This window comes from Carcharodon carcharias, chromosome 17 (assembly GCF_017639515.1).
Source record: "Carcharodon carcharias isolate sCarCar2 chromosome 17, sCarCar2.pri, whole genome shotgun sequence".
Lineage (NCBI taxonomy): Eukaryota > Metazoa > Chordata > Chondrichthyes > Lamniformes > Lamnidae > Carcharodon > Carcharodon carcharias.
Genome location: NC_054483.1, coordinates 103,389,583 through 103,401,418, shown reverse-complemented (window position 1 = coordinate 103,401,418; position 11,836 = coordinate 103,389,583). Strand labels below are relative to the sequence as shown.

At 47.8% G+C, this 11,836-nt stretch overlaps 1 protein-coding gene across 1 annotated transcript; it reads right to left on the bottom strand.

Moving 5' to 3' along the window:
- Positions 1–4,833: 4,833 nt before the first annotated feature.
- On the bottom strand, positions 4,834–7,025 carry LOC121289550. The gene has a single exon (XM_041209062.1). It carries the CDS (start codon positions 6,372–6,374, stop codon positions 5,412–5,414), a length of 963 nt encoding a protein of 320 aa, XP_041064996.1. The 5' UTR covers positions 6,375–7,025; the 3' UTR covers positions 4,834–5,411.
- Positions 7,026–11,836: the final 4,811 nt, after the last annotated feature.

The following is an 11,836-nucleotide window of genomic DNA, read 5'->3' as shown; positions in this document are numbered from 1 at the left end:
CTGAATGAAGTGGGTGTGGACAAGAAGTTGGAGTTGAGGAATGCAAAGTACTCGGAGTGTTGTTAATCTGGAGGTGGTCGCAGGGGTGTGAAGGAGAGAGGCCATGGAGGGATTTGGATATGAGGATCAGAACTTGGCCTGAGCTCTGCCCTCAGGTCTGGGCATAGTGGCCACTGGATCAGTGATGGTATTCCTGCCTCTGGGTCAGAAAGGATGAATTGGACCCGGTGAGCAGAGACCAGCCAGGAATACTGAATTGACATCCAACAGGGTAATTGCATGGTAGAGGATAAGTGGGCCTCTTTAATGCTGGTTGGACACTACTGCTAGGAGAGTTTTTGCCATGGCTGAAATATATTGTTCATATGAGCACTGTGAGACATGAAGTACAATATCGGACCATTTCTTACCTAATGGTCAATACTTCTTTACAGTTGAAGTATTTACAGGGAGGTGGGGATGTGGCACTAGGTGAGTTGCTCATTTAGAGAGCTGGTGCAGACACGATGGGCCGAATAACCTCCTTCTGCTCTGTAACAATTCTGTAATTCAGCAGGCCACTGCGGAGATGGTGTTCTGAAGAGGATAAGAAAACCTGAGGAAGACAGTAGGAGACCATCTGAAGCCTGGCCGATGTTATACTCATTGAGAGGGACTGACAACAGCTATTTCATTGGTTGAAGACCCTCAGTGTGTCATTTGGGTGAGGATCCGCATTACTGAAGAGTTACTGAACTTCCTCTCAAACTTTTAGTGTTAGTTCTCCCCGGATTTCATCGAGTCATACCTGTTTTGTCCCTGAATCATCTCACTTCTGCCTGTGAAATGAAGGGAGGTTTATTTTCTGGTAATAAGAAGTTGTTTGCTCGGGGGGTTGTTTACTCTGAAGACAGATCATTGGCAAAAGTCCCACAGAACCATCTGCTTCCACGTTCATCAATAACAAAAACAGAAAATGCTGGAAAATCTCAGCAGATCTGGCAGCATTTGTCGAGAGAGAAACAGAGCTAGCTAATTTCGAGTTCAATGTGACTCATCTTCGGAAGCCTGGATTCTGAAGAAGGGTCATAATGGGTTGGTTTAACTCTGTTTCTCTCTCATGCTGTCAGATCCAACACTTACTGTTTTTTTTGGGAAACATATACTTGATTCATAAAATATCTGAGAGAACATTACAAAACATTTCTAAATTGCCATCACAAAAAGTGCAATGAGATTCAACTTTTACAGATGGATCATGAGGTTCTTTAATACAATCAATGAATATTACAGTCATTTCAATATGGTCATTACAGACAGTCAGACAGTGCAATGAGATTGGAGTTATTGACATACATCATGTTGCACTCTGCGGTGCTTCAATACAAATATGATACATTTAATATTCACTACATGCATTTATTGTGAGTCATACAGCCTGAGGGGTCTATACCTTTCCTAGCACCTTGGTGCACCATAGCTGACAGGTTTTAGACAGCGACCTTTCCCCATTGCGCCTTTGCGGCGGCTGCCCCAAGCTTTAGTGTGTCTCTCAGCACATGGTCCTGGACCTTGGAATGTGCCAGTCTGCAACACTCGGTCGGGGACAACTCTTTGCACTGGAAGACCAACAAGTTTCGGGCAGACCAAAGAATGTCTTTCACTGAGTTGATGATCCTCCAGCTGCAGTTGATGTTTGTCTCAGTGTTTATCCCTGGGAACAGCCTGTAGAGCACAGAGTCCTGTGTCACAGAACTGCTCGGGATGAATCTCAACAGAAATCACGACATCTCTCTCCAGACCTTCTTTGCAAAGGCACATTCCACAAGGAGGTAAACATCCTCACCACAGCCACCTCGAGGGCAACACGCAGAGGGGTTGAGACTCCTGGAATGTTGCAAGGATCTGACGGGGTGAGCCCTTCTCACCACCAGCCAAGCTACATCTTGGTGCTTGTTGGAAAGTTCTGGTGATGAGGCATTCTGCCAAATGACTTTGACAGTCTGCTCGGGGAACCATCCGATGGGATCCACCATCTCCTTTTCCCTCAGGGCGTCTGGGCCGTTACTTGCCGACCACTGCCTGGTGGACTTTCCAACACTTTCTGTTTTTATTTCAGACCTCCAGAACCCACAGTATTTATTTATCCCCGCCCTCTTCAGCGTTGAGGGTTCACCCCGCCCTGTCGCTGGTGCCTCAAAGTCAAGTGGAAAAATATGACACCTAATTGTGCATTAACTTTTATGCCAAGTTAAAGAATTGAATATTTCAAAGTATGGGGACAGTAGATACTGCCCCCATACACCGGCAAAAGCCCTAATGTGGGTGAGCATTGCAGGGCACGGGATTAGTCGACAAGGCAGTAAAATTACTGAGCGGTAAAATACAAACAAGAAATAAGTACATTCCCAATATTATTTTAAAAGGCAACATTTGAAATGATCGCGATGCTTTACAATCATTGCCGAAAGATAAAATCACCAATGTAAAATGTTTCACACACGCGAGTGGATTCCCAGTTGTTCGCGGTCCAATAGCTTGAGTTGTGTTTGAGGGACGCAGCGATCTATCGATCTGAATAAAGGCAAAACAGTGCGGATGCTGGAAATCTGAAACGAAAACAAAAAATGCTGGAAAAACTCAGCAGATCTAACAGCATCTATGGAGAGAGGGACAGAGTTAACATTTCGAGCCGGTATAGATCTCCTTCAGATCTCGATAGATCTCCTCCGCTTCAGCCCGGGAAAGATACACTTTGCGGAATCGTTGACTCTTCTCCATTTCGCAGACACTGAGGTGTTTGAACTCCAGAGGGACCGGGAACTCGGGTTTCTCCTCGGGCAGGTAGAAAGCAAAACTCATATACTCCCAGGAGCGACAGTCTGGGTAACAGTCATCCACTCTCCAGCCCCCATCGCCATCCTGCCTGAGCACTCGGATCTGTGAACCTGTTGACTCTGGTTTCCATTTCCATTCGGCACCTTCCTGGGATATCACTGGGGAAGGGAGGGGAGGACATTCCTGGAATATCTCGACCCCGGGAGGGTGCACAGCCACAGTGTGCATGATTTCGGCGTCATATCTGAAAGTTCCCAACACTCTGAACTCAGGATCGTTCCCTTGACAGACGGATTTTTTATATTCAGCTATTAGATCGTTGATCTTGTAGGTGAATTTGAAATTCCCGTAATTGGATGTTTCCAGGAAAGTGGGAGAGCTGACAAACTGCTCCAGCAGGGAGTCCCGCAACATTCCCACATCCTGAGGCAGATTCCCTGTAGCTTCTCTCAGCCACTTTTCCGTTATTTTCTTGAGCTCCTCTCTCCTTGCCTCTTTCTCTACTTGGCTCGCTTCCACATGCCACCATGAGAAAAGGACTTTCAGGTTCTCTCCTATTCCCTTTCCCTTTGCAAATCTCATGCATTGGTCGGCGAGGATGCCCCTGACTCCTTTGGAGTGAGTGACATGGGTGACGTTTGTGATGGAAAACCAAGTACGCTCACCCTCCCGGAGATCATCGATTTTTACACCAAGTACAGCGGAGTCTGGGAAAGTGAAGACTCTGCCCCATTGGTTGTAACTAAGATGTTTCAGGGGGTAGAAGTCTTCAGGGCCGCCATATCCGACATTAATTCGATGCCATTCCTGGGCAGTGTGCATGGTTTCTGCCAACCGAAGAGGCAGGGTGAGAATTTGGGATGGGAGTCTCATGGAGCAGCCTTTATACCATTGGAAAGTAGGGGCGGGCTTTTGCAGAGCGTTCAGATCCAATTAGCTTCCATCATCACACAAGGTTCTGTCCTTATACGGAAACCTCAAACGAAACGAAACCTTTTCTCCGGAATTGGAAAGGGGGGAGGTTATGACTTTGGGAGTCAACAGGACTGAATTATTGTGTGGATTATAAAACTAAACGCAGCCCCTTCGAGGTGGCATTGCGAAGGGATGACTGAAGATATTGGATGATGAACCTGTTGATATTCAAAACAGCGAATAACGGATGTGACACCTCACAACAATATGTATAATTGGGCGGGGGTAGAGGAGGCTTGACTGACAGTTGGGGATTGAGGAGGGTGATCAAACAGCATTGTGGCGACCCGAAGGGGATAGCAGAAGCCGAAGAAGCTTGATGTCTCACGCCTTTTGTCGTTGTACCTAATTCTCACTTCATTACCTTACCCTGTTTCCTGCACTGGGGGTGCGGATTATATTCAAAACGATTAAAAGAGAAATATTTTACCCAACTTTGAGGTTGGTGCATCTCTTAACACTGAAGTTGTGTCTTGATTTAATAGGTGACCTGGCTCTGTGAAAACTTGCCAATTAACAATATATCTACGTTGAGCAATATATCTCCTTTGGGATAATAAAAGCGGATGTTGGATTTCTGAAATAAAAACAGAAAACGCTGGAGAAACTCAGCAGGTCTGACAGCATCTGTGGAGAGAGAAAGAGCTAACGTTTCGAATCCAATATAATTCTTCTGAAGAAGCGTCTTACAGACTCGAAAGTAACTCCGCTCCAGTCTGCACAGATTCTGCCAGACTGGCCGAGTTTTTCCCAGCGTTTTTTGTCCTTATCTCTTTTGGGTGATGCTCAGCCTGGGTCAACAGGCTAAAATTTAGAATATAGAGCCCTTGTCATGCGAGGTTTGATAAAATGACAAATGTTAACCTCTTTCATTTGCAAGTGATGAGCGCCTTGCTGCGTATTTCCGTTTTTTATTTTTATTGCAGGGCTTGCGGTTCCCCGCAGTTCCTGTTGGTGTTGCTCCCGTTTAATACAATATTTTTTGAAAAAAATATCTAAATTTTATATACAATATGAAATGAAACAGTCAACACAAATAGACCAGTTTGAAGTTTTTATTTCAGTCCCTCAAAACAAAAATAAACATTGAATTAACCCATAATCGATCAACTCAACCCGGGGTTTAACAGAGTCACAGTTGTCCTCATTGCTCATTAAATGTCTGACATGCAACATTACTTTTGGTCACATTTCTAGAAAGTGAAAGGGGATTGGACAGAGCCCGCACAGACAGAAAGTTTTTTTTTACGGATATAAAAACACTTTCTACCTTTCAGGCTCTGGCACTTTAACATTAATATCCAGGGCAAATCTCAGATCATCAGAAAACAGCAACAATAGGATTGATAGACTAACAGTGAGATTCCTGTTCCAATTAGACTGGTGCACGCAGCACCTTGGCTTCCTCCTCATCCAGCCCAGGACCATCCTCAGCTTCAGTCAGTAGCTCTAAGGGCTCTTCAGTGAACAGGTGACCCCCGACTCCAGCATCCATCCACCTCCCTGACCTCCTGCTCGGCTGATTCCCCGTGACTCAGCAAGTTCAGACCAAGACTTCCATCCAGGTTGAGGAAAGCTGCATTCTCCTTGCGGACTGACTCTTTTACAGGGCTCTGTCATCACAAACCCGCGTAGAACTTCTCCGCTTCGTCCAGGCTCATGTAGGTGTGAGGCGGCCGAAATCGTTGACTCTTCTCCATTTCGCAGACACTGAGGTGTTTGAGCTCCAGAGGGACCGGGAACTCGGGTTTCTCCTCGGGCAGGTAGAAAGCAAAACTCACAAATTCCCACCGCCGACAGTCTGGGGAACAGTCATCCACTCTCCAGCCCCCATCGCCATCCTGCCTGAGCACTCGGATCTGTGAACCTGTTGACTCTGGTTTCCATTTCCATTCGGCACCTTCCTGGGATATCACTGGGGAAGGGAGGAGAGGACATTCCTGGAATATCTCGACCCCGGGAGGGTGCACAGCCACAGTGAGCATGATTTCAGTGTCATATCTGAAAGTTCCCAACACTCTGAACTCAGGATCGTTCCCTTGACAGACGGATTTTTTATATTCAGCTATTAGAGCGTTGATCTTGTAGGTGAACTTGAAATTCCCGTAATTGGACACTTCCAGGAAAGCGGGAGAGCTGACAAACTGCTCCAGCAGGGAGTCCCGCAACATTCCCACGTCGTGGGCTGATGGGTCTTGGATGGTTTGCTTGAGCAGTGTTTCCACTGCGATTCTCCTCACCTCCCTCTCCCTCTCCACTTCTTCCTGGTCCACTCGGACGGTCCACCAGGAGAAGGGAACCCTCAGGTCTTCTCCAATCTGCTTCAGCTTCGCTTCTTTCAAGCACTGCTGGTCGAGGATGCCTCGGACTCCGTTGGAGTCGGTGACATGGATGAGATTGGTGATGGGGAACTCAGTCCGCTCGCCATCTTTGGGAGCATCGATGTCCATGGAAGGTAGAGCGGAGTCTGGCAGGGTGAAGCCTCTGCCCCATTCCTTGTGGCTGACGTGTTTCAGGGGGTAGAAATCTTCAGGCCCACGATACCAGGACTTAATCCGTTGCCATTTTCCAGCGGTGAACATGGTTTGTACAGAGCAGGCAGATCGAGCTCAAATACCGAGCGCAGCATCTGCTTTCTGTGCCGCAAAGAAGCGGAATTGGCAAATAAGATTCAGACCCAACCCTCCCCCATGTTCGTACGTCACCTGTTTGTTATATTTGGTTCTCCGGTTCTGAATATTCGGCTCCAGCCTCCAGCTGTTGTGTCCAGTGTAAATGCGTCATGTCGGCCGCTTGGAGTAAGTTGGGCTCCATTAGTTAAACATCCCGGCCGCATCCCATTTAAACGACTTTAACCGGCTTGAAATAGCTCACTGACTTCACCCCAGCTCCCAACAATGAGGCAGCGCCGCTTCCATCCGCCCCACACCCTCTCCATGAAACAAGCAGATAGCTGGCCTAGTGCTGAGGCAAAAACAGAATTACCTGGAAAAACTCAGCAGGTCTGGCAGCATCGGCGGAGAAGAAAAGAGTTGACGTTTCGAGTCCTCATGACCCTTCGACAGAACTGCCCGGTGTTCCTGCTCTCTCCTCTGGCTCAGAGTTTACTTTAAGTATTCGTCATTCAGCCAGTGTGAACTGTCAGTGAGTCCGCCCCACAACAGCGGAAAATGAAAAACAAACTGGAAATATTCATACACTATTAGGCTTTGTTCTCATTTCACCCTCAGATGAATGGTACTGATTGATGTGGCTGCCGCACCAACAACTGCCACGTATCGCCCTCCCCCAGCTGATGAATCAGTGCTCCTCCATGTTGAACACCACTTGGAGGAAGCACTGAGGGTGGCAAGGGCGCAGAATATATTCTGGGTGGGGGACTTCAATGTCCATCACCAAGAGTGACTCGGTAGCACCACCACTGACAGAGCTGGCCGAGTCCTAAATGACAGCTACTAGACTGGGTCTGCGGCAGGTGGTGAGGGAACCAACAAGAGGGAAAAACATACTTGACCTCATCCTCACCAACCTACCTGCTCCAGATGCATCTGTCCATGGCAGTATCAGAAGGAGTGACCACCACACAGTCTTTGTGGAGATGAAGTCCCACCTTCACATTGAGGACACTCTCCATCGTGTTGTGTGGCACTACCACTGTGCTAAATGGGATAGATTTCAAACAGAGCTAGTAGCTCAAGACTGGGCATCCATGAAGAACTGTGGGCCATCAACAGCAGCAGAACTATACTCAAAACACAATCTGTAACCTCATGGCCTGGAATATCCCCCCTCTACCATTATGATCAAGCCAGGGGTCCAGCCCTGGTTCAATGAAGGGTGCAGGACAGCATGGCAGAAGCAGCACCAGGCAAATCTAAAAATGAGGTGTCAACCTGGTGAAGCTATAACACTGGACAACTTGCGTGCCAAACAGCATAAGCAGCAAGTGGTAGACTGAACTAAGTGATTCCACAACCAATGGATCAGATCGAAGTTCTGCAGTCCTGCCACATCCAGTTATGAATGGTGGTAGACAATTAAACAGTTCACTGGAGGAAGAGGCTCCACAAATATCCCCATCCTCAGTGATGGGGGAGCCCAGCACATCAGTGCAAAAGATAAGGCTGAAGCAATTGCAACAAACTTCAGCCAGAAGTGTCAAGTGGATGATTCATCTGGGCCTGCTCCAGAGATCCCAAGCATCACAGATGCCTGTCTTCAGCCAGTTCGATTCACTCCACGTGATATCAAGAAACGGCTGAAAGCAAGGATGTTGCAAAGGCTATGGGCCTTGACAATATTATGGCAATAGAACTGAAGACTTGTGCTCCAGAACTTGCCACGCCCCTAGCCAAGCTGTTCCAGTACAGCTACAACACTGGCATCTACCCGGCTATGTAGAAAATTGTGATGTTGAGAGAAGTGCCCCTGTTTCCCCTAATGTCACAACAACCACTGCAGCCCTCCACCAGCCTGTGCTCACACCACCCTCCCTGACTGAGATCAGCACCTCAACAATGATCCCCACCTCCAAATCTGACATGCAGTTAGCTCAGCATAGTAGCTAGCCAAATATTTACGCAAGCTTAAGTCGAGCATCCATTTGTCAATTGAGACCCAAACCCAGGAATAATTCAGGACCCCTGATTTTAGCTTCAGGAGAGAACCATAACCCCTACACTAACTGGGATCCCTTTTCAGGTAGAAGTGACACACCAACCTGACTTGGACATATATCACCATTCCTTCATTGTCGCAGGGCCAAGATCCTGGAACTCCCTATCTGACAAGTATCTTCACCATATGGAATCCAGCATTCAAGAAGGTGGCACACTATCAGCTCGTCAATGACAATTGGGGATGATAAATAAGTACCAGCCTTAGCAGTGATATCCTTATCCCCTGAATAAATTAACATTAACAACAGGCATGCATGCTTCTGAACTGTTCCTTCATCCATAGTGCTCACAGTCAATTCATCTGTATTTATGCAGGACAAACTCACCCACAACTAACTGGAGAGAGTGAAGACCAGAGGGAGAATCCCGGAACTGAAGATACTCTCCTCCCATGAGGAGCAAGCGACAGAGCTCGCTGCAAAGGGCAGGGATCGTTCCTGCACAGAAAGTGAGATCAGACTCCACCAACAAGCCAGTGAGGATCCGTCCAGTATACATTGGCCACATGTGAACAATGACTGTGAGTAACCTATAGTGTAGGAGCCTGCTTAGTCAATCACTAATTATCTCTCTTCCCTATTCCAGTTGCCAGCAAGAAAAGGCGAAGGCCTTCCTCAAGCAAGCGCCTCAGTCCCAGCCCCCAGAGCACCTCTGATGAGGAGTCAGAGGGTCTATTGCATGAAGACCTGTCACTGCATTCACCTGCACCCTCCAGCAGCACAAATACACACACCTCGGTGGGTCCTAGTTCTAGAGTAGGCTCAGGGTCACAATCTGGTGTTGGTTTCATGGACACACATCCACAGCAGGTGGAGGCAGTAACAGCCGAGGTCTCTGACACTCGGATGACTGCTGGAGACCAGGAGGCCCCTGCTGAGTCTGAGTCTGATGATGAGCCTCTGCAATCGGCCCTGAGAGAAATGTTGGAGATGCAGAGCCAGGCAAGGGAACATCAGGCAGAGCTGTCAGAGGCCGTCACCAGACTGGAACAAAGGATGGAGAAGTTTGTCCACGTCCTGTCTGATGTCGTGACTCGGCAACAAGCGCACTGAAGTCTTCACGGGAAGAGTGATGGCTGCCTTGTTGACCCAGGTCCAGCAGGACACAAAGTTTCTGTTGGATTTGCATTCAAACCTGAACTCCATGGCTTTCGTCATGGGTGCATTCCAGCAGTGGCAAGGCGAGAGGGGAAGGGACACCTCAACCTCCCTCCAGGTGTCCCTCCTCCTCAAAGAGTCAGGGAGGAGCCCTGGGCACCCAAAGTGAGGAGGAGTGCCAGCCAGATAGCCTGGGGGCATCCACCCAGGACTCTCCAAGGGTGTCCTGCCGCTCCCTCTGCCTGTGACCCCATGAACTCCAGCGCTCAGGTTAAGGAGGGTGCACCTGCCCCTGAGCAGGAGACACTTAGCAGACAAGAGTTCCTCCAACATCAGGCTTCCAGAGGACACCTGCCAAAGCCATCTCAAAGAAAAGGGCATAGCAGTTAGCAGGCTGCCTGCACCTCTGGTGCAGTATCAGGGCTGCACTAAGACCAAACAGTAGAGAAAGGAAAATTAAGAAGTTTTGAATGCACAGTGGTGACATGGGAGTTCATTCACTGTATATAATCTGCACTACTGTAAATATATTTTACATTTATCCCTCTCCAAGTTTCAGGTATTGAATAGCTAATCGACATGATGCAAGGTTTCAAGGATACAGAATGAACCCCTCCCCCCCACTGCACCCCCACCTCCCCACCTCCCCACCTCCCCTAGTTATCTTCCATTTTGTCCCTCAGTTCCATTAAACCTCATTCACAGTGAATCACCTTTAGTTCCACATCAATGACATGAACAAAGACACTTCCTATATGAAAATGAAAAATGGTGGCAGGACAAGGCACATGTAATCCTTTCATCTCAGGCAGTCATTGTGTGAGCTCAATGGAATTGTTATGGAAGGTTAGTGATTATCGTGATGCTGTCACACTGAGGTCTGTTCTTTGTGGATTTTATAAGTGTTTATCGTGACCCACATTGGAGTTTTTTCACTAAGGCACAATTTGCAATGGTATTTATTTTGGCTGGGGGTTTTGGTTAAAGTATCATTCATCGTCGAGGACCATAGCCTTTCATGCCTTGGGCTGCTTTGTCCTGGATGGTGAGGAACCTCTTTAGTGTTGTTGGAGCTGCACTCAACCAGACAAGTGGAGAGTATTCCATCACACTCCTGACTTGTGCCTTGTAGATGGTGGACAGGCTTTCGGGAGTCAGGAGGTGAGTTACTGACTGCAGAGTTCCCAGCCTCTGATCTGCTCTTGTAGGCATAGTATTTATATGACTAGTGCAGTTCAGTTTCTGGTCAATGGTATCCCATGGGATGTTGATAGTGGGGGATTCAGTGAGGGTAATGGTATTGAATGTCAAGGGACAATGGATAGATTCTCTATTGTTGGAGATGGTCATTGCCTGGCACTTGTGTGGCACGAATGTTACTTGCCATTTATCAATCCAAGCCCACTTGCAGTTCTGCTCTTGTATATGGACATGGACTGCTTCAGTGTCTGAGGAGTCGTGAATTGAGCTGAGCATTGTGCAATCATCAGCAAACATCCCCACTTCTGACCTTATGTTGGAGGGAAGGTCATTGATGAAGCAGCTGAAGATGTTTGGGCCTAGGACACTACCCTCAGGAACTCCTATAATGATGTCCTGGGGCTGAGATGATCTTCCTTTGTGCTAGGCATGACTTCAGTGGAAAGTTTTCCCCCGATTCCCATTGACTCCAGTTTTGCTAGGGCTCCTTGATGCCACATTCAGTCAAATGCTGCCTTGATGTCAAGGGCAGTCACGCTCACCTCGCCTCTGGAATTAATTTTGTCCATGTTTGGACCAAAGCTGTAATGAAGTCAAGAGCTGAGTGGCCCTTGCGGAACCCAAATTGAGTATCAGTGCGCAGGTTATTGTTGAGTAAATACCACTTGTTAGCACTGTCAATGAGACCTTCCGTCACTTTACGGGGATTAAGAGTAGACTGATGGGGCAGTAATTGCAGGGTTGGATTTGTCCTGCTTTTTGTGGTCAGATCAAACCTAGGCAATTTTCTACATTGCCGGTTAGATGCCAGTGTTGTAGCTGTGCTGGAATAGCTTGGATAGGTGCATGGCATGTTCTGGAGTACAAGTCTTCAGTAGTACAGCTGAGATGTTGTCGGGGCCCATAGCCTTTGCAGTATCCAGTGCCTTCAGTCATTTCTTGATATCACGTGGAGTGAATCGGATTGTCTGAAGACTGACACCTGCGATGCTGGGGATCTCCGGTGGTGGTGTTCCCATGTGTCTGCTGCCCTTGTCCTTCTGGATGGTAGGTGTGGTGGATTTGGAA